We start from the raw sequence: 23,037 nt of genomic DNA on the forward strand, positions 1-23,037 counted from the left end.
TTTCACTAGAGACTGGGTTTTGCCATGTTGGCCAGCCTGGTCTCAAACTCCTGACCTCAAGTGATCCTCCCACCTCGGCCTTCCAAAGTACTGGGATTACAGGCATGAGCCACTGTGCCCAGTGAAGAGAGCACTTTAAAGCAGGCTAATTGCTATGGCATTACAGCATTCTATTAGTACAGTAAAAGTAATTCACCATGTTCTTATACTCAGTATGATAGGTATTTGCATCCCTTCAGTCTTTCATTTCTGCATGAAACTCAAGAAGTAAAATTCTGCCAGGCACACTCTTCCCCTTGGAGCTGTGTTTCTGATAAGCTCTCCTTATTTCTCTTTGCTTTTTCAATTTTTCCCTCATAGATGTGTTTGAATCACCCTCACCTTTGAGTGCAGTCCTATAACCGTATCCTCAGTGACCGTGCCCCTTTGGCTGAATTCCTTGTGCACAGCTGCCATTTGGTCCCCAGATTGTCATTTGGCTCCAGTTAGTTGGCTCTTAGTGACTCCAGTCTTTATGTTCTCAGTGCAAGGACTACCTCTGTAACTAGAGTTTCTTGGAGGGCAGGGGCTGTGACTTACACCTCTTTGCATCCTTAGCTCAGGCAATATGTTTTTATTAACTGTCATTTTATTAAATGACTTTTGGAGACTGCACCGGGTTAAACAGCATTCTCTGAAAATTCATGTCTACCTGGAACCTGTGTAAGTGACCTTATTTGGAAATAGGGTTTTTGCCAAGTAATCAAGTTAAAATGAGGTCATACTAGATTAGGGTGGGCCCTAAGTGCAATGACTGGTGTCCTTAAAGAAGAGGGAAACGTATTTGCAGAGGAGACACAGGAAAAGGTCAGAGACTGGAGTGATGCAGCTGCAAGCCAAGGAATGCCAGGAATTACCAGCAACCACCAGAAGCTAGGAAGGGGCACAGCGGGATCCCAGCCTGCTAACACATTGATTTCAGGCTTCCAGCCTCCAGAGCTGTAAGGAAATACGTTTCTGTTGTTTTAAGTCGTGCAGTCTGTGGTATTTGTTAGGCAGTCCTAGGAGAATAATACAGGAATGCTGAGTACAATGAGCATGCTTACAGTGTGGCAGAGACCATTCTGGGGCCACTACCATCTTTGGGCAACCCACTTTCAGAAGACCTGCAGGGCTGGTTACAACAAGGTTTTAAGGGATGAAAGAGAGTAACTTGGCCAGGCGTAGTGGCTCACACCTGTAATCCCAGCACTTTGGGAGGCCGAGGCAGGCGGATCACAAGGTCCGGAGTTCAAGACCAGCCTGGCCAATATGGTGAAACCCTGTTTCCACCAAAAATACAAAAATTAGCTGGATGTGCTAGTGTGCACCTGTAGTCCCAGCTACTCAGGAGGTTCAGGCAGGAAAATGGCTTGAACCCAGCAGGTGGATGTTGCAGTGAGCTGAGATTGCCTGGTTATTTGTTAGGCAGTCCTAGAAGAACAATACAGGAATGCTGAGCGCAATGGGCATGCTTACAGTGTGGCATGCTCACTCCAGCTTGGACTACAGAGCAAGACTCTGTCTCACAAAAAAAAAAAAAAAGCATAACAAGTCTGTGAGTAGAAAGGAGAGGGAAACAGCTGGGTATGGTCTGAGCGTAAAAAACAATCCAAAACAAAAATTGCAAACTTTATGATGAATAGGTTTTTAAGAAATAGTTTGCTTTAGGACAAAATAGTTGACTTGGAAGTTGGAAATAGAGGAGCAAGTGAGTGAATGGATATCCACTTTATGACATGATATACGCAAAATAGTAAAATTCACCTCTTTGGGAGGAAGTGCATGTATTTCCTAGCATGGCTTGTTTGAGATGTGTCAGCTGCGGTTAATGATGGCTGATGGTCCCTTTGAATTCCAGTCTTGGAGACCTCAGTGGTTGAGAGCATGGACACCAGACAGACCACCCACTTCCCGGCAAGTTATTTCACCTCACCTGCCTCCCTCTCATCATCCGTAAAATCAGAATTAAAATAGCACCTCCCTCATAAAGTTGTGAGGATTGAAAGAGTTAATCTGCATAAATGACTTAGAACAGTGCACAGGGTGGATAATAGAAGCCTTAGTTGTTTTTACCATCACGACTATCACCATCATCATGTGCAAATGAGGGAGACCCAGGAAGTGTAAATTATTATTCCAGAAAGAGGTGGTCCCACGGGGAGGAAGTGAAGGCGAAGTTGGCCATTTGCTTGAAAGTAAGTCTGTAAAACGAATATTAAAACACTTGCTCTCTGAGCACAGGGAGTTTTTAAAAAGGCGTGGGGATTGGGGTAGACTCAAAGTCTCTCTACTGCTTTGGGCAGATTCCAGATTCTGAGAGTAAACTATATGGGGACCCATGTGACACTCCCTCTTTGAGATTCACTGGGTCCGAGGTCCTAGGTCCTACCGACCCAGCTCCCCATCCAACAGCCATGCACATTGCAGGCCCTCAGTCAATACTGGTTGACCAAGGAGTAAGGAACAAACCGACTGGGATTGACTTGTCTGGTGCCACTCCCTGCCCTGAAAGGCAAGCCCTGGGAGCTCCCGGCCCCGAAAGGACGTGGAGCCTGGCGGGAGACTCCTGGAAGTGCGTGAATAGCAAGCAGAGCGTGGCGCGCCCGTTTTACAAGGTTAGCATATTCACAAGAACCCGCTCGGAAGGCCGAGTCCTTGATGGCCAATTGATTAAGTAGCTGTGTGCTTTCTTTCCAGTGCACTTATTTGGTGATCCCGATTGGCGTCCGCACAGCCGCCACCCTCACCCTCGCTTAAGGATAAAAAGCAAACCGATTTGGCATGTAGGCACCGTTTGAAAAACAACTTTGCACTCTAGTTATTGGGCAAAAAGCTCCACCTTCCCACGCTGCTGATAATATTTCTCGCGGCTGCGTGGGACACTCTTCGTCTTACCCATGAGAGCGAGCTGCCTTCTGTCTGGTTGGGCGACTCCCGCAGGGCCCGAGCCTCCGCAGAGCCCGGAGTTCAGGGGGGAAAAAGGAGCCGCAGATGTGAGTTTGCTTTGTCACTGCCTTCTGAGCGACTTTGGGCAAGTTACTTATCTCTCCTGACCTCAGATTTCTTGTCTAATGTGGGAGGGAACCGAAGGTGGATGACGCTCCGGGCAGCGGCGGAGAGCCGAGATCATCGCGAGCGCCTGGGAACTTTGTCCGAAGCGCGGCGCGGGGACCGGGAGCGCAGGGCAGGGAGCTCCCTCTGCGGGAGCGCGGCGGCGGTGCTCCTCCTTTCGCCGCACGTCACGGGGGCCGCTCAGCGCTCTCCCACCCTGGGCTGGGAGAGAGCGGCTCCCCAGCAGGGCGACGGAGGGGCAGTGCGAGAGCAAGCCGCCGCGGAGAGCTTGGGAGCCCAGAGCACAGCCCGCGGCCACCGCCGGGGCGGCCTCCGCAGCCTCGCGGACCCGCGTTCGGGGCTGCCCCGCTCCTTCTCGTAAGTCGACTTGGCCACGCTGGCGAGCGAGGGTCGCCCGGGGCTGGAGATGTTAGCCGGGTCTCAGCCTCGTCTCCGCCCGGGGGTGGCCGGGACGCCCAGACCCTCTGCTCCTCACGACTTTCGTTTTCCCGCCGGGGAAAACTTCGGCGCCGCGTCCCTCTCCAGGCGGCAGGCGGGGGCGCCCTCCCGGAGCCGCGCGGGGACCCGGGCTGAACCCCGGCCTCTCCCCGCGCCTGCGGTAACTCCGGGGCCGACCAGCGAGCACGGCGGGCGGACACAGCGTCGCGGGCCAGGTGGGCTACCCGGCGCGCGCCTAGGAGACGCCGCAACTTCGCGGCTCCCGCAGCAGCCGCCGTCCGCGGCCAGACGCGGGGAAGTTCCCCGAGGCCAGCGCTGGGAAAGGGCGGCGGGCGGCAGGCGCGGAGTGTGTCCTGGATAACGGACGCGGGCCGCGGCGCGGGCTTCCTGGGCTCGCGGGCGGAGCGGAGCCGCCAGGCTGGAGTCGCAGGCGCGCCGGCGCTGGGCTTTCCCGGGACTCTCCCCGAGTGCCAAGAACGCGGCTCGTGGGCGCTCCCTTGCCGGGAGCGGGGGCATCCCGCCGTCCTGGCCCTTCGGGGCCCAGCGCTGCGCAGCCTGGCCCGCGCTGCTGCGGGGCGCAGGGGGCCCGGGGGAACTGCTGAGCCCGGCTTCCCGACGCTCGCTTTTCAGAGCTTCCTGCAGCTTCTCCGCAGCCCTGGACCAGCAGGGACGAGCGATGCTGCCGGAGCCCCCGCCCCTGGGCTTCGGGACAGGGACGCGGGGAGCGTGAAAGGACTGCTCCCGCGGCTTCTGTGCCAGGGCAACCGGGGCTGGAGGGGGCCTCCGAGTCGTTCTTTGGGGGCGGAAGCTGCGGGCCGCGCCTCCCAGGCCGCGCCCTTCCCAGAGACCAGCTTCTGCGCTTTTTAAGGTCAAGTTTTTGTGCCGCAGAGCGGGCCGGGATCGTCCCCCTGCGAGGTGGCGGTGCCTACCACAGAGGGTCGGGAGCCTCTGGGATCCGAGCCGAGAAATGGGACGCTCGAGTGCATTTGCAGTCTGCACGTAGGAAACAGTGCTAGGCAAACGGGGCGAGTGGGTGTTTTGTAAATTTAAGGACTCAGCTTTCCCTGACGGGGAAGTTTTCCGAGTCAGGTAGCCTGGGAAACAGTATATTGTCCCCTTGCTGGGCAGGCAGAGAGACGATATTGGCCTTGGGGCACTTTTTAAATTCCTTTCTTTCCTTCTTTTTTTTTTTTTTTTTTTTTTTTTAAGTCTTTAATAATGGAAGAACAACAAACCAGAAGATTAACAGAGTTGGGGATAATATAATGCATTTAATTGTCTCATGTGAGTAGACATAAGTCGCCCTTTTTGATCTTGCATTCATAAAACATGCCCCTATTAAAGCATCAATAAGCCTAAAACATTCTAGAAACTAACAATTCATTTTGACAGCTTTTGTTGATAGTGTCTTAAGGAAGTAAAATCTTTAAAAGTGAATCATTATAGAGAGCATATCCTATGTTGCACTTTCTAAGGATCCAATCTTGTGAGAGAAACGACCAATTAAAGATGATGTTGATTTATCTCTTTCTGGTATCACGAGAGAAACAATAGCCAAGGAATTGTGTGGCCGCCGAATTTTCTCCGGGGTACTGAAAGGAGTTTCCTGCTGTGGGGTGGTGGTGGGATGGGAAGGTTTATACTCTTTTCTTTGGGGGAAAAAGTTTATACCGATTTGCTAAATGTCACATCTCCTGCACAGAGGTAGGTAGGGGTGAATGGCATAGTCGGGCAGTCAGAGTTGGCACTTTATGGCACCTGGCCAAGTGCCTTCAAGATAAGCAGGCCATAAATACAGGTGCTTCCCAAACTGACTTTGACCTATGGTGGTTTTCCAGGAAGGGAGGGGGAGAGAGCAGGTAGAGGGCCCTGTACCTGACGGTGCTGTTTCTGCCTCACCCTTGACCCACGGTGCTGGGAGCATGACCTGGTGACCTGAGGCTTATCACAGCACCACATAGGAGAGGTAAAACGGAGTCAGCTTCAGGGGATTTCCTTCTTAGGCTACAAGGTGGGAAAAAGCAGTGAGACAGTAAAAATCAGCAAAGCAAGGCTGACAAGTGAGTTCTTCAGTCCACCTGTGTTGAGCTCTGGCTGTGAGCCAGGCACTTTGGCTGCTGTGAGGCGCGGATGTGCTGCATGCAGCTCACTGCATCGGTGCTGAAGCAGGAGGCCTTGCTGGGGAGATTGAAGGTGGGCTGAGGATGAGTAGGAGCTGTGTAAACTAAGCAGCCGTGGGGGACGGGAGAGGTGAGAAAGGGGAGTATTTCCACCCAAGGGAATACTGGTGTGTGCTGAGACCAGAGGAGAGGAAAGCCTGAGAGTTGGAAGAAAACACAGGTTCAGTATGACCTGAGGGGAGGATGGAGAATGGCACCGGGAAGGCCAGCAGGTACCAGGGCCAGGTGGTGCCAAGGGGCATTGTGGCGAGTGGATCCTCAGGACAGTTTCACACCTGATAGTATGCAGATGAGATATGGATTAAAAACAAAACAAAACAAAACTCCAGCTGCGGCGTGGAGAATGGACGTGAGGAGCCCGTAAGTAGACAGGGCTGGCTCAGAGGGTGCAGGAAGCCTGGCAGTTGAGGCTGAGGTCGTGCCAGTAGGGATGACACAGTGGGCAGATTCAAGGCTGGCTCTGGAGTGACTTGGGGCTGAGTTTTGTGTAGGGTGTGAGAATGCAGCGTGACTCCCTCTAAGCTTGGGTGCTGCTATTTACAGAAACAGGGAACATCGGAGGAGGAAAGACAAGTTTGGTTTTATTGAGTCTGGGCAGCTTTCGAGGCTCCTGAGTGGAATGGCTTCCTAAGTGGCCACATAGTGCACTCGCTGGCTGACTCTCCAAAGATGGTAGTCATCTGTACCAGGGGTGGGGTCTGAATCCTGGGGTGGATGGGGTTGGGGGCGAGGCGATGGTGGCTGAGGACCGGAAGCTGCTCCCAGAGTGAGAGGTGGGACAGAGGGCTAGGTACTTTAAGATGAGGGAGCCTTAGACATATGGGAATGTGATGGAGTGAGTTGGAAAGAGAAGCTGAGCACACAGGATGTCTGGATCCCCCCCCCTTGGATTGTGATGGTATTTTGACATCAAGCTTATATAATATAAGCTGTCAACATCTTACAGAAACAGTGTTTTAAAGCACGTATGACTGTGAGTGATTTACTTCACAGATCATACAAATGTAATGTTTAGGAGAAACATGGATGATAATCACGCTACAGAGGTGCAGCATGGCTAAGAGCAAGGCCTCTGCAGTGAGACTGCTGAGTTCCTGGATCTGACTCTGTCACTCGCTAGCTTAGGACCAGGCCCAAGCTTCCTGACCTTCCTGTCTGGGTTTCCTGGTCTCTAAAATGACACCACACCTAAGGGGTACGTGCTCTACAGCACCTCCTTGTGAGCTGTTGTAAGGATTGCCTGTGTGCATTATGCAAGCACAATGTGTACATCATGTGTGCCTTATGCCTAGCACATAGTAAGTGCTCAGTAAACCTTAGTCCTGGCGGTTTTATTACATGATGCCATTGCAATCATTTCTGGTTGTAGAATCTGAAACCTAGAGAATGTTGAGAACCTGTCCAAGGCCATACAGCCAAACAGTGGCTACGTTAAGGCCAGGGTCCCATTTGCCTGACTCACAGGCAAGGCATCTTCCACTTAATGTGTCAACAAGTGTCAGGTGTTCGATGCTGTATAAAATTAACTGTCATAAAAGGATCCAGTCACTGCTTGCCAGAGTGTAGTGAAGCAAAGCAAATAACATCAACATTAAGGCTTATAGACTTTTCTCAAGCAATTTAGAGATGTATGTTTTGTATTAATTTGCATTACTTTGCATGTCATTTACATGCATTCCCATATGCTTGTAATTTTCCTAGTGAGATCTAAAGACTGAAGCTTCAAGTATATAAGAGAAAAGAAAATTAATCAGGAATTGAATGCAGCCGTTTCCATCCTAATAGATGTCTGGGATGGTGGGCTCAGTGTGGGCATTTAGAGACAGGATTGGATCAGTATTTACTATTGTAGATGTGGGGAGCCAGATATCATTTGATAAAGGTAGCTCACAACTTAGTAGGTTATGAAGCTTGATCTGCTGAACATAACAGAAAAATACAGGCAAAGTAGAAGAAGACCAGAGGAAAAATGTCTACTATATAAAGATTCCAGAAGATGAAGCAGAAACAGAAGTCTGCTTTACGAAGCTGAACTAACAAGAAACACTAAGGGGCATAAAGGAAAGATTGAACTTCTGCTAAGCGATATGAAATGTTAGAAAGAACACAATCTTAACCACAAATGTGTGAGGCTTCAAAACCAGTAAATTTTTCCCAATGTGGATTTACTGAGGAACAGGCCATCGGGTCTTAGTGGAATCTTAGAACTACAGAGTATTAAAAAAAAAAAAAAAAAACTACAATTTTGTTACTTAGAGCAGCGGTTCTCAAAGTGTGGCCTCAGGACCATCTACATCAGCATCCCCTGGGAACCTGTGAGGCTCAGCAATTTGTGCTTTAATAAGTTCTTTAAATATTTAGAACCAGCTTTCACTCCTCTATTGAGTTGTTACTTCTTCAGCCTTAACCTTTCCACGTCCCTCTTGTGGTCGCTAGCTTCTCACTGGGCTGCTTAACTTCCATCAGTTACGATTCCAGCAGACGGGTGTAGCCAGACACAAACTCATTTCTCAGGGTGTCTGCTCAGGACAGAGCAGAGTGGGGTGGTCCCTTCCTCTGTCCCAAGGTCTAAACTGTGGAAATGCTTTCCTCTTTGGGTGGTACTATTCATAGAAACAGGGATTCGCACTCTGCATTCAGCTGTCTCATTCTGCAGCTTTGTGGTTTGCATGCTGTCCAGGACCACAATGGTTTTGTTTTTGTTTTTGTTTTGCTGCATTTTGTTTTCTTTTGACAGTCTCGAACCAAACTGTGACTCATGCCAAATATACGGTCAGCCAAAACACTGAACTATCCTCTAGAGATGCTCCTGTCCAACCACGTTTCTCCGCAAACCACAATTCTCCATGAACCACGTTTCTCCATTAACAAATACAGTTAATTTTTTGCACATGTTAGTTTTGTACTTTTCTCTGTTAAAATTCATCTTACTAGATCCAAGTAATCTGCTTGGTTCCTATTTCTGTTATTTTCCGTATAAGCTGAGTCTCACCTTTGTGTCCTTTGCCAATTTGGCTACTGATATCCTGGTTGAGGAGTTAATAATAACGTGAGCATCTTTGTTAGAGGCCTTCCTCACAGTTAATGAGGCTCAAAACCATAGCATCTTTTGCAGTCCTTCTGGGTTAACATCAGAGGAATAGTTGTCATCAGTCCCATCATTGTTTGCATTTAAATGACTGTTGTTCTAAAGTCCTCCTGCACATGGTTTCTCTTTATAGGGCCCATGTTCTAGAACTGCATCCTCGGTCTCTGTCCCAGTACAGACATCTATAGCACCTCCTCAGTAACTGACGGTGATGCTCCTTTCCCTATGCTGTTTATACCATCAGCCTGGGGTTTTCTTTGGAGGTGACACAAAGGTAAGTTTCAGTTTATTTACAGTCAGATTAAGATGAATTCAGAAGCTTCAAAATAATAGGAAGCAAAAATTGTGCCTTGTAATTTCTCTTTGCTTTACCTACCTCCCCCAAGCTCTAAAACCTAAGAGTTTTGTGCTAAAGTCTAGATTTAACCAAGAGATTCAGGTTATTTAATTAAAAAAAAAACCCTAAAATGTTGCTCATACATGATTCTTAAAGGAGTACAATTAGGTAATATAATTGCAGAAAATCATTTTTAAAGGCAAAAGGCAGAACACCTCTGTGGCAGGAATGCTTTTAGCCATGGTTTCTAGAGCATGAAAAATTACCTAGAGTCCTAAACTGTTATATCATGATCCTTATCCAATCCTAGTCAAGCCTCCCCCAAACCCCACCCACAGTGAAATTCCAGCCTTAAACCAAACTTCAACATCTCAATAAAATCCAGCCGCTCTCCTCCTCCAAGATGCTCCAAAATGCTTCCAATCCTCTTTTGATGCCATGTGCTGCCCTGCCATAGTAAGCAAATCAACAATAAATAAATAAAATTGAAAAAGCACCTGGTGATAATAAAGTTCTCTGTAGTCTCAAGTAAATCTCTATTGTAGGGAAGGCAAAAATTTGCCTCTACACTCTTACAGTTTTTCAGCTGGGCCGGAGAATTAACTTGGCATAAGAAATATCAACAGGAGAAAAGCACACACATTTATTTAATATAAGTTTTGTGGGACAGGGGAGCCCTCGTAAGGAAATGAAGCCCCAGAGATGCAGTGAGAATTGAACACTTATATAGTGGATTGGAGAAAGAATAGGAAATTATGAAAACATAGCAAGGCAAAAAGAGGCCTGGGCTAGGGTAGTTAACTGGGAGAAGCGGGTAGGAGGATAAGGGTTGTGTAACAAAGTTTGTACAAATTTTTCTCGGCCACAACTTTCTGTCCTTGACAAGACTGTTAAGGAGACTATCTGTCAGCATTCTCATTTCACATAAGGATTTCATCTCCTGCTTTTAAGAAACAGCACGAAGGGCAGAATGATCTTATACCTGCTATTTTTCAAGTACCCTTAATTCAAAAGTCAGTATCACAGTGGCATATTTTGGAGTGGCATATTCTTAACTCCTTCCCCAGGAATCCTCTGTGCTTCCAGCTCTTCTGTTCTTTTCATTTCCCTCCCCTGTGCAACCCCATCTTCTCTTGTTGGTCTTCTGGGCTTTTTTCTAATCTAGTTAAGGGGAGAAGTGGCAAGGATGACCCTTTGGCAGGAATTGCTTCTTGGCTGTGCCCAGGCTTGTCCAGTCAGCCTGTCTCCTCTTGGGTAGGTTAGACCTGTTTCCAAGAGTCTGCAAGCCCTGACATTTCTCATGGTCATCTGCAAGATCTGGACAGTCCACTCGAGAGCAGCTCGTTCAGACGGCAGCAGAGGGTGGACAGTTCGGCCCAGGACCAGAAGGAACAACACCTTGCAGAGTTCCTGTGCTTTCCAAGGCTCCTTTTTTCCTTCCTTCTCCTGCTGTCTGTGTCACTGCAGCATATTTGCAATATTTGTGCTGTGTCCTTTCTCTACAGCCCCACATTCTACCTCAGTGGAACAAAGAGGAGCTCATTCTGCCCAGTCATCACCTTCTACCAGGTTCCTTCTTCCTTTAGCCTTTCCAGCAACCTCTTGCCCTCCTCTGAGGCTGGCAAGTTCAGAAAGACATACGGCAGATGTGTCAGAAGAAAGAAATGGAATGATACACAAGGTAGACACCAATTAGGTTGCAAAGTTACAATGTGAAAAAAACATTAATAGAATGATTGTAGAGCTGAAAGATGGGATGCAGAACTGGAGAAGAGATCCTCAGAAAGGAAGAACATCATTTCAACTGATGTTGAACATTGAATCGAACATCTATCGTTGAATTGAACATCAGTTCAACATCATGGCAAGAAAATCCCTGAATTAAAAAAAAAAAAATTCCAAATGCTAGCTAGTGACTTGTCTTTTCTGGAAAATTTCTATAGAAAAGAAATTCAAATGTGAATGTGACAAAATAACTGGGATTTCTTGGATTGTGTTATCAGTTACCTAGGACCTCACTGTTTATTTCTCTCTGCATTTGTGCAGGCAGTAGAGTTTCTAGTTGCATCTCTCCAGAATCTAACACAGTGCCTCCCTGACACATGGCAAGCACACAGTAAATGTTTGTGGGATGGATGGGCAACCAGGATAGAAATTGGATATCTAAGAATATAAGGTTTATATAGGGGATAGTCTCAAAAGAGTGAGGGCAGGAACTCAAACAGGTATTTGTACACCCATGTTCATAGCAGCATTATTCAGAATAGCTGAAAGGATGGAAGTGAAGCAAGTATCCACTGACAGATGAATGGATGACCAAAATGTAATGTATACATACAATGGAATATTATTTAGTCTTAAAAAGGAAAGAAATTTTGACACACACTACAACATGGATGAACCTCGAAGACATGTTAAGCAAAATAGGCCAGTCAAATATTGGACAACTATTGTATGATGCCTATGATACAGATGCCTAGAGTAATCAAATTTGTAGAGACAGAAAGTAGGATGGTGGTTGGCAGGGCGCAGAAGCAGGAGACTGTGGGATTAGTGTTTAATTTGTAGAGAGTTTCAGTTGGGGAAGATGAACATGTCTGTGGACGGATTGTGGTGATGGTTGCACAACAATATGAATGTACTTAATGCCACTGAACTGTACACTTAAAATTGACTAAAGTGGTAAATGTTATGTATATTTCACCACCATATAGAAAAAAAAAGAATATGTTCATCAACTAATTCATAAATAAGAAACAAGAAAAGTTCTTTTTATAACAAAGAAGTGAACCAGATAATACTTGGAAAGTATAGGTTATAGCAAGAAGACAGCAATGACACTAGACCTAAAAAATATTCAAAACTGTGCTACTAAAAATGTGTTGCCTGAATCCTAATATGAGGCAGAGATTTAAAGCACTTTCATTCTGTCCTCTCCCCATTATCCCTGTGATTCTTTTTTAAAAAAATCCATTTTTATTTTGAAAATATGTCAAACCTGAACAAAAATTGTAAAAATAGTACAAGTGGGCCCTTGTCTGATTCTTCCTTGACCATGAGAATCGTGGAAGCCTTTGATGTTTCTGCACCAGTCTACCCAGCGGAAATCCATGGCTGTTGCCTTTGGAGATGGTGTCTGAGTGCGGGAGTACACGCAGCATGCTGAAGCTGAAGCCCAGTCCTTGTTTACAGAATGGCCACTGGTCAATGACACTGGGCTGCTTCAAATGCTTTTGATCCCTTACCATCATCCAGCCTTGTGCCAGGCTGTTTTTCCTGCCAACATGTGCCCAGTGCATTAGCTCATTTAGTCATCACGGTAACCATGTGAGTCAGTGCCCTTGTTCCTCTTTCACAGATGAGGAGGCGAAAGGCTACTAGAATAATGACATCTTATTAGCAGCAGACTCAGGACTTCAGTTCAGAACCATTAGCTTTAAATTCTAAACCTGTATGATGTACACAGAAGTAAAGCAGGAAGGTAACATGGAGGGGGTCCAGTGTGGGGCAGAAAGAAGAGGAATGGGGTCAGGCAGCAACTGGAGGGAAAAGGGGCACATTCGGGGTGGCTCAGAACTATTCAACATAGTACTTGTTGAGTTGATATCTACATGATACTGATGGCTATTTGTTGAAAAGCAGGTTCCAAAGTCCCCTGTTACATAACACGTTCTCAAGAAGACAGCCCACCTGCAAGGTGACCTTCAGGGATTATGTGACCTGTCCCCTGCCTATGACTAGAAACCATACACAGAGGAGGTTTGCCGTAAGCTAAAGAGTACTTAACTGAGGCATGGCGAGCAGACTGCACAGTTCTTGCCAACATCAAAGTTAATTTGGTAAATCTTGGCATCTGCTTTCCTTCAGATGTTTACCTAAAGCCTCCATCTGCCTCTAAATATAGATGGATGAGAAGTTCAGTATCATTTAAGACACATTATTTTGCACTTGGCTATATATAGGAAGGTACTGTTGTGTAAGTAGCCACTTTAATCTGATTTAAATTTAATTTGGCTCCTGGACGTGCGTATGTATATGTTAGTTAAGCATTTCCTTTTCCTACGGTCATCTTTCAAAGTGCACGTTACTTAAACATATAAGGGCTTACTTTTCTCATATAACAAGAATTCAAAGTGGGTGTTTGCTGGTGTTGGTTCAGTAGCTTAAGGATATGGGGGCTGAGGTATCCTGATATCTCTGATATTCTCTTGGTCTGTTCCTCATGGTCTCAAGGTGGGTGCTGCAACTCTAGCCATCATGTTGGAGTTCCAGGCAGAAAAGTGGAAGAAGAAGAAAAGAAAGAACAAAATGGCATACCTCCTACCTGAATCAGGCCCCTTTAGGAAAACCTTCCCAAAATCCCACATTATATTTTATTCCTATACAATGGAAGTTAGAGAAAAGTCTTTTCAAGAGATGTGTTTCTACCACCAACAATATAGGGTTCTCTTAGTAAAGAAGAGAGGATGGATGTTGGAAGGCAGCTGACTCTCTACCAGAGCCATATATAAAAACCTTTACCTATGGATCTGTTTCTGGATTTTATCCCACAGATCTCTCTTTATGCTGGCACCAGACCATACTGTTTTAACATCATAATCTGTTGGAAAATCTGAAGAGTCTGGTTTTTACTTTTGCCTTGTATACAGTTGACATATAAGTTGGCTTAGACTCTTAGTAAACTAAACAATCTTTTTACTTTTTATTAACCTGAAATAAAACCTACATATTGAAAAAGACCTGTTAACTTAATTAAAACCATCGCTAGAAGGGATCCTTGTAGGAGATGGCGGTTGGAGAGCTTTCTGGAATCATTTCTACATTTGACTTTTGGTAGGTTGAAATCTCTGCTTTTGAAATTCCTATTGTGGCAGAATTTTCCCAAGCACTGCAGATTTTTATTTCTTCCATCCTTTTAACTTAATTTTTGAATTCCTGAGTCTTAATTTTATTGTGTCTAATATGCACACAAGATCTGAGAGCAATATGTACAGTTTAAGCCAAGAAACACACAGATCTTAGCTAAATGATGAAGTCATGCCAAGAGCTGCCAGTCCTGAGTTTTTCAGTGGAAGTGCAGAAGCATGTTGAAGTCTCCAGCTGAGCTTCCCACCATATTGGAAGAACCCAGAAAACAAACAAGCAAGCTCTTCTCATGACTTAAAACTCAGGGTTTTAAGGGTGATGATTTTAAACTCAGGGTGTCTAATCCATTCATGAAGTGTGTGGTCTGGCCTCAGGCCATTTCTAACATCAATACCCTTGATTTGGCCAGGCGTGGTGGCTCATGCCTGTAATCCCAGCACTTTGGGAGGCTGAGCTGGGTGGATCACGAGGTCAGGAGTTCGAGACCACCCTAGCTAACACGGTGAAACCCTGTCTCTACTAAAAACACAAAAAATTAGCCTTCAGTACTGGGGGTAAAGTAGTGAGTGAGGCCTTCACAGACCTTAGCCAGGCGAGGTGGCGGGCGCCTGTAGTCCCAGCTACTTGGGAGGCTGAGGCAGGAGAATGGTGTGAACCCAGGAGGCGGAGCTTGCAGTGAGCCAAGATCATGCCATTGCACTCCGGCCTAGGCGACAGAGCAAGACTCTGTCTCAAAAAAAAAAAACAAACCCTTGATTCACGTCTGTTTATCCCTGTGCTGCCTCTGTGATGGACATTGGAGAGTCTGCTTTAAATGCACATGTAGAAATCAGTTACCCATACCTCTTCAGCTAGTCATGGAATCTTTGAGGAATTAGTTTTGGCCAGTTAAAAAATATGGAGTTAGCCATATAATACCAAAATAAATGCTTCCAGAAATTTCTGAGGGGGAAAAAAGCATGTAGAAATTAGATGGAGAAAGTTATTTTCTTTTTAGTACAATAAATATACATTTTCAAAAATAGACATGTTTTTCAATTCAGTTTTTCTACTTTATAGAAAAAGAAGTCAAAATATCCTCAACCCATATTTTTAACTTAGAACCTGGAACATAAAATGTAGTTTGGCTTTATGTTGTGTCAAGCTAAGTAAGAAGGGCACAGAAGACGGGGATCCCAAGAAGGAATGAAACCTTTATTTGACAAAGCTTGAGAGGCAAAGATCTAATGCATTCATTCATTCACCCCTTTTTCATAATCCTTTACATCTAAAAAGAAGCAAACATTTCATGTGAGCTTTTTCATCAAACTGAAATTTGAAGGCATAACTATTTTTGAAATTCACCATCTTCTGATATTTTTTAGAATTTTCTTTAGAAAAAAACTGTTAATGTTTTACTCCTTGTTGAGGGTCACAATCTATTACAAAACAAAAACTTTTCATTCAGTTTCATTGTATGTGGCCCTTTACACTTCCTGCTAAAGACTTTTTAGCCATGTAGCTTTGCCCAGCTAGATACACACACAATCAGCTTTTGATATTTGCCCTGTGGACCAGATGAAATAAAGCCCAGAATCAAGTGTACTGTTTCCCAATTGGTGTGACCGTGGCTGAATTCTGTGCTTTTGTTGTTGTTGTTGTTGTTACATTGCTACAGCCCAGATTTCCAATGACCTTGAGAGGTCTATGCCTGAGTATATACATCTTGATGTGGGTTGCTCATTTCCCATGTAATCTTACAGGTCCCTTATTTCTGCCCAAATGTGAGAGGATCCAGTAAAGTTTCTAGCTAGAAGAATTATAATCTATAGAGGTGGTTGATAGAATTATTTTCATGCTCAGTGTTTTCCTTTAGGTCTCTATTCTCCAAATCTTGCAGGTAAAGTAGTCCTTTATTTAAAGAAGATGATGGCGTTCATAATTGCAGGCCTAGAGAGAAAGCTGCCAGTCATCATACATTCCACAGGGACATCAAACAGAGCTCCTTTAGATGAGGGGCATCCCAATGCACTGAGCTGAGCCAGTCTCATTGATGTTTGATTTGAGTGACAGAACACTGGCAAAGGCCCTGTATGAGGGTGTGTTTGTGTATTCACATTGCTGCAGAATTCTCAGTACTGCTTTGTGGGTTACATGGTCCTTAGGGATGACTTTGCCAAACAGGGATGCAAGAACAAGTCATTGTAGTTTTGCAATATCTGGAGAATTGCCCGTGAAAGATAATGAACTTATGGGAAAAGTTTATAGCTTTTGCAACACATAAACTTACAGACCGTCTTTAGCCAGTAGTAACTCTGCATGAAACCAGTTGTATGTGCTCTCGGCTGTCTTTTAAATAAATTTTTTGGTTATTAATCTTTTGAAAAATATCGAGCATACTGGGGAGAAAAACAACTATAAAGATTAATTACATTGCTTCCTGTCTCAAAATCCAAGACAGGTGTATGTCTACATAATTCTGAAACTTTAGGAACAATTTATACTCCAGATATTAACAAAAAAGAATGCTGTCAAGTAGTGAAAACCCAATAATAATTAGAATGTCAGAATGAAGGGAATAATGAACGTACTGTTTTAGAAAAGTAAAACCAACTTATAACATGTTGACTCTTTCTCAGTTTTCCCAAGAAACCATTCCTCTTGTGGAGGTCCTCATACCTGACATTTGCATACCAAAGTTGTCTTTTTCCCCATGCCTTTCACATGCATTACATCATAAGACTTTCACAATTGCACTGTGGGATAGAAAAAACATTATCCCATTTAACACATGGGAAAGAAAGACTTGCCAAGATTAAGTGATATGCTAGTGTCACTTGAAGAATTTTTGGTGGCAGAGCCTAGACTAGAGCTTCGGTCTTCTGACTCTGCCCCATTGAGCAACTACCCTGTGCCAGGTATGGATGTCTTTAGTACCGGGGGTAAAGTAGTGAGTGAGGCCTTCACAGACCTTATGTTTCTGTCTCAAGACAGGTAATAAACAAGTGAAGTAACTATTCCTTGTAGCAAGTGCTCAGAAGAAAACAAGGAGTGTGATAGGAGAGAGATTTAAGAAGGGTTAATCTGGGAGGCGGAGGTTGCAGTGAGCCAAGTTCATGCCACTGCACTCCAGCCTGGGCGGCAGTGCTAGACGCTCTCAGAAACAAAAGAGTTATCAGAGAGGATCTGAGGAAAATCTGTTTCTTTTCCTGGAGCACCTGGTCATGCCAGGATCCAGGAAAAGTAGTCTATGAGAACATGAGAACAGGAGGTGCAAAGGTCCTGAGGCAAGGAAGAGACTAGGATGTTCTAGGAACTTTTAGAAGGCTGGTGTTGCTTAGAGTTTTATGAGAAAGACAGAGTAGAATAAGATGAACTTGTAGAATAAGAAGAACTTGTAGAATCAGGCCATGGGAACTGCCCGAGCCTTTATGGCCATGAAAAGCATTTCTTGTTTTATTCTACGTGACGTGAAATCCCAGTGAAGGGTTTTAGATGTAGGGAGTGGGATTAGGGAGGGCCAGTGATCTGATTTGTATGTTTAAAAAATCATTTTGGCTACAGTACAGAGAATGGATTAGAGGAAAGCAAGGGAAGCCAGGTAAGGTTATTTTGCATCTAGGCAAGAATTGATGCTAGCTTGGATTAGAGTGGTTCCCATGGAGTGGAAAGAGGTGGGTGGATTTGAAATACATTTTGGATGTAGAACCAACAGGTGCTACTACTGCCAGGAGACTGGAAAGGCAGGCTCGAATTGTGGTTAGTAGTGTAGGCTCTGAAATTGGACCATAGTTGAAAATTGGACCATAGTTGAAAATCCTTGCTCCTCCAATATACTAGCTATATGAACTAAGGTAAGTTATTTATCTTCTGACTTGATTTCTCAATCTGAAAGATGAGGATAATGATAATCGTACCTATCTCATAGATTTACTGAATGGAATATAGGATAATTGAATGGAGTATAAGAACAGTGAATAAGAGGCTGGGTGTGGTGGCTCATGCCTGTAATCCCAGCACTTTGGGAGGCCGAGACAGGTGGATCACCTGAGGTCAAGAGTTCTAGACCAACCTGGTCAACATGGTGAAACCCCATCTCTACTAAAAATACAAAAAAATTAGCCAGGCATGGTGGCGGGCGCCTGTAATCCCAGCTACTAGGGAGGCTAAGACAGGAGAGGAGAATCGCTTGAACCTGGGAGACAGAGGTTGCAGTGAGCCGAGATTGTGCCATTGCACTCCAGCGTGGGTCACAGAGTGAGACCTTGTCTGGAAAAAAAAAAAAAAAACAGTGAATAAGATTGTGCAAATAGTGCTATCTCTTAGCATCGATCACTAGGAAGGGACAGGTACGTGTCACTGACGCTGGCAACATGAAGGCTTTTGTTGACTTCAGCCAGAGCAGGCTCCATGGAGTGGGGAGTGGAGCCAGGCTGGACCGAATGCCACTGTGAGGGACCTGAATAGGGGCGGTTGGGCATCCCTTTTCTGTCCAATGCTCGATAGAGGGCAGTTGGATGGACAGATATTGCTATGGTCTGTGTTCCCCAAAATTCATGTGTTGAAATCTAATCACCAGTGTGAGAGTATTAAGAAGTGGAGCCTATAGATGGTGATTAAATCATGAGGGTAGAGCCCTAAGGCATAGGACTGGTGCCCTTATAAAGGATGTTTTGGGGGAGCTCATTCACCCCTCCCCGCCCTTTCCCCTTCTGCCCTGTGCCATGTGAGAACACAGCAGCAAGGCACCATCTTGGAAGCAGAGGGCAGCCCTCACCAGACACCAGATCTGTGCCTTGATCTTGGACTTCTCAGCTTCTAGAACTGCGAGAAATAAATGCCTATTGTTTCTAAACGATTCAGTCTAAGATACTTCGTTATAGCAGCAGGAATGAACCAAGACACATATGTAAAGGGGGAAAGGTGTTCTCTGCACCCCAGGAATGAGATGGGGTTAAATGATGGCTAGGCACATTTAGAGGAGAAGAAATATGGGCTCAATCACCTTTAAAGTTATTTTCAGTTTTAATAGTGCACTTCTGGGCTTCTTCAGGAACTGTGGGTTATTAATTAAGCATTGGTGGAGAAGACCTAGATACATGAATTATATTATTTGAATGGTTTTTTTCCTGTAGAAAAGTATGTTTACCTCTGTTAGGATTTGTTTACTCTGTAATAATTGACAGACCCAGTTTAGGTTAGGACTTGTTCATAGTATATTGTGAAATGAAAGAAACAGATAAGACAGTGCCTATGATACTGTTATAAAGCAAAGCCAAAAAAAAAAAAAAAAAAAAAAATGTGTTTCTTAAAACCAGTCTGGAAGGACATACTGTCTACAAAATGGGCCCCTGGTGAGCTTTATTTTCGTTTTTGGACTTTTCTGATTTTTTTTTTTTTTTTTAAATGAAAGTGGTTTGGTTTTTTTGTTTGTTTTTTGGTTTTGGTTTTTTGGTTTTTTGGTTTTTTTTTTTTTTTGAGACTGAATCTTGCCTTGCCCAGGCTGGAGTGCACTGACATGATCTCTTCTCACTGCAACCTCCATCTCCTGAGTTCAAGCAATTCTCCTGCCTCAGCTTCCCAAGTAGCTGGGGTTACAGGCATGCGCCACCACGCCCGGCTAATTTTCTGTATTTTTAGTAGAGACGGATTTTCACCATGTTGACCAGGCTGGTCTCGATCTCCTAATCTCAGGTGATCTGCACTCAGGCCGATCTGCCTCAGCCTCCCAAAGTGTTGGGATTACAGGTGTGAGCCACTATGCCTGGCCTGAAAGTGTTTACTTTATAAAAAGGAATGGAAAATCTTTTTCTTTTCCTTTTAGAGGCCATATCTTATTATTATTTGAGAAATGCTTGTCCTCAATTTGTATTGGATTTCTGACTGAGTCACACCTCTCCTTGTGTTTTACATAGTTGCTATGTTTACCTGCTCACAATCTGATTATTACTTGCTTTTGCAATCTTTCCTCTAGAACAATAAGAATATAAGGTCATCTAGGCAAGAAACTTGTCTTTCTGCTCCTCTGCATGACTCCTGGAGTGCTGTGGGAGTGTCGAGGAACCACATCTGATTGAATCATCCCCCCACCTAATGGTCTCACTCCAGAACATCCCCTGGGCTTGGCAACGAGCGAGTCACCAAGGGAGAATCAGTGACTTCATTGAAATCAAGGAGCTGCAGTAGCAGGATGTTAGCTTATTCAACTAGATCAGGATGCTTTTTAGTGAGTTCATCTTTATATTGATCTTCTTAACTGATGATTCTTCTTAGTAAGGCTTTAGACAGAAGCAAAATCCCCAATATTTCTAGATCAATAAGCTCTTCATATTCTATTCTCAAACTGATATGTAATAATACAAAGTTTAAGAACTTTAAGGTGGCCTGAAGAGGGAATATTCTCCGCATGAAGAGAAATTTCACCCGGAAAGTTTTCTAAAGCAATTAGCAATTCTCTGTGCTTAAATTGTGTCGCAGATAACTATAAGAACAAATGAATCGATAAAGTCATCGGTGACAGGATACAGGATAGGAGTAACTGATGGCAGAATCCCTCAGGATGAGCTTGCTTTCTCTTCCTTGAATTGATTCTATGGGCTGGAAGACTGACTAATCTCTTCATTAGCTCATTGATCGGTCTCAGCCTCTGACTACAGAAACGGAATGTGATTCCTCACCCAGCATTCCTCCAGGCTCATTCTCCATGGAAATCACCTCTTAAACAGGGTGGAAGATCTCCTCGACCATGTTTGGAGTCCATTCCTGTTCCTGTTCTAGGACATTTAGAGAAGACATGGTAATGAGAAAATTTAGTCAAGTGCTAAAACTGTTGCGGGAAATACAGAGAATTTTTTCTTTATATTCCAAGAGACAGTATTGCATAAAGGGTTAAAAGTGCAAGTCTGGAGCAAGACTCTCTGGGTTCAGGTTCCATTTAAAACACTTTCTAGAACTGTAACCTTGGGCATTTATTTAGGTGCCTCACAGTGCCTCAGTTTCCTTTCTTATAAAAGAGGGATAACAGTAGTACCTACCTCATCAATCTCTTGAGGGGACTGAATTACATCTAGAGTACTTAGAACAGTGCTCCTAGTGACAACTCTTTATTGAATGATTCTACATTAATAATAACTACAGTATGGCCCTTGAACAACACAGGTTTGAACTTCAGGGGGTCCACTTATACACAGGTTTTTTTTTTTTTTTTTCCAAGTAAATACAAATTGAAAATGTAGTATTTGCAGGATGCAAATCTCACGTGTATGGAGGGCCAATTTTTCCCATACTAGGTTCCTCAGGGCTGACTGTGGGACTTGAGTGTGCATAGATGTTAGGGCCCATGGAGGCCCTGGAATGAATCCTCTGCATGTACTGAGGGATGAATATCCATAAAATTAATAAAGAGCATTACATGGAGGCCTTCAGGCACTAATTCTAAAATACTGAATTTGTTGAGACTTTGTGGAGAAATAGGAGGTAGATTGAAAAACAGGACAGTAAGCCACAGGTCTGGGCAGGATCTTTAAAGAAGCCATGAAGTCCCTAATCTCAGATTTTCCAGTACCTGCAGGTATCAACAGTGTTTGCAAAACAGCAAAGATGGCGGCCTGCCCATCCCTCTGGGAGCTGCATCCCAGGGAGGTCTGAAACCTCTGTCAGCCAGAAAGCACCAGCGTGGGGGTAGCTGGAGACCCCAGTTGGGAGGTCATGCCCGGTGAGGAGGAACAGGATCATGGAGCTGCTTTAAAAAGCAGTCTGGGCATGTTTTCCTAGAGCAGTCCAGCCCCAATTTTAACAAGAAAACTGGCCTTCAGAGAGCTTAAATAGTTTGATCAAAGTCTTACAGCTACTAAGTGTTCATCCAGGGACTCAAGCGCTAGGGCTGTGGCATCCTCAAGCCCAGATCCTTTCTTCCTCTCTCCCCAGTGCCCCACAACCTGTTCCTGAAAAAAGCGCAGGCATTCTTGGTCCCTAAACTCAATCTTACTCAGTTCTTTTCTCCTCAGTCTCCTTCCTCCCATTCTTGATGTACCATTCCCCTTTCTTCCCTGGGAAAGGAAGCATCTGTACTTCTTTGACAGTCCTGGGTTTTTTAATTGCTAAGGTAAGAAGAGTTAGTTGAAGAGCTGCTAATGGTTGTAGCCATTTAGCCCAGAATACAGTCGTGCCTACCTAGCTGGGATGTCCCTGAATGCAGTCATGTCCACTTAGCTGGGATGTCCCTGAATGCAGTCATGTCCACTTAGCTGGGGTGTCCCTGAACGCGGTCATGTCCACTTAGCTGGGGTGTCCCTGAACGCGGTCATGTCCACTTAGCTGGGGTGTCCCTGAACGCGGTCATGTCCACTTAGCTGGGGTGTCCCTGAATGCGGTCGTGTCCACTTAGCTGGGGTGCACCTCTGTGTTCTTGCTGCTTCCTTGAAGGCTCCAACAATGCCTGGATGGGTTGGGAGAAGAACATGGTTTGAGGGAAATGCTTCATTCAACATCCCTATTGGGACTTTAGTGAGGAGTAGGTTTCTACTGAATTATTATAGACCATATTTCACCTGAGTTATAGCCATCAAACCTTGCTACAGCTTTTTCAGTTCTGTCATCACTAGGAACTTGCGCCTATGTGGCAATAAACTCTGCAACAGGTCAGACCTCCTTGACTACCCGGGCAGGTAGAAGGGGAAATACTGCTTCTCCCGTGGGTGGGGCGTTATTTGTAATGTAATTGTAAGACCACTTCCTGGCAGCAAAACATTTGCCTACTTCCTGCCCATAAACCTTTAAGAGGGAAAGTGCTGGGTGTGGTGTTTGCAGAAGGTGACATTGCTAGCCTGGTCTCCCAGGAATCATGTGGCCAACGTAACAGCCAGCCTTAGCCCAGCTGACTCTGGTCAGACCTGGTTCCTCCACCCCCTGCAACTTGTGTCCCCTGGGGCTGTGCTGCTCTGGGGGTGTACCCCCTGCAGAGCCCAGTGGGAGGGGCCCGAGGGTGTTATGCAGATGTTTTTTTCAGAGGAAGCCAAAGCCAGCTGAACCAAGGTTGGGGACCCGTGGTCTTCTCC

The 23,037-nt window shown here is 45.1% G+C and overlaps 1 protein-coding gene across 5 annotated transcripts in view; it reads left to right on the forward strand.

The window, feature by feature from the left end:
• The first annotated feature begins 679 nt into the window (after window positions 1–679).
• GCNT4 (glucosaminyl (N-acetyl) transferase 4) overlaps window positions 680–23,037 on the forward strand; it is a 30,961-nt gene continuing 8,603 nt past the window's right edge. Inside the window, exons 1-2 of one of the 5 annotated variants that reach the window (XM_007975515.3) lie at window positions 680–3,014; window positions 8,933–9,073. Coding sequence is in view for 1 of the 5 variants with exons in the window: in XM_007975505.3 (XP_007973696.3) it covers window positions 3,116–3,450 (335 nt within the window). In the remaining 4 variants the exon portion in view is untranslated. Of the gene's footprint in view, window positions 3,747–8,932; window positions 9,074–23,037 lie in introns of all 5 variants that reach the window. The other 4 variants (XM_007975531.3, XM_007975505.3, XM_073014676.1 and 1 more) reach the window with 4 other exon arrangements.

Source organism: Chlorocebus sabaeus, chromosome 4, assembly GCF_047675955.1.
Source record: "Chlorocebus sabaeus isolate Y175 chromosome 4, mChlSab1.0.hap1, whole genome shotgun sequence".
Classification (NCBI taxonomy): Eukaryota; Metazoa; Chordata; class Mammalia; order Primates; family Cercopithecidae; genus Chlorocebus; species Chlorocebus sabaeus.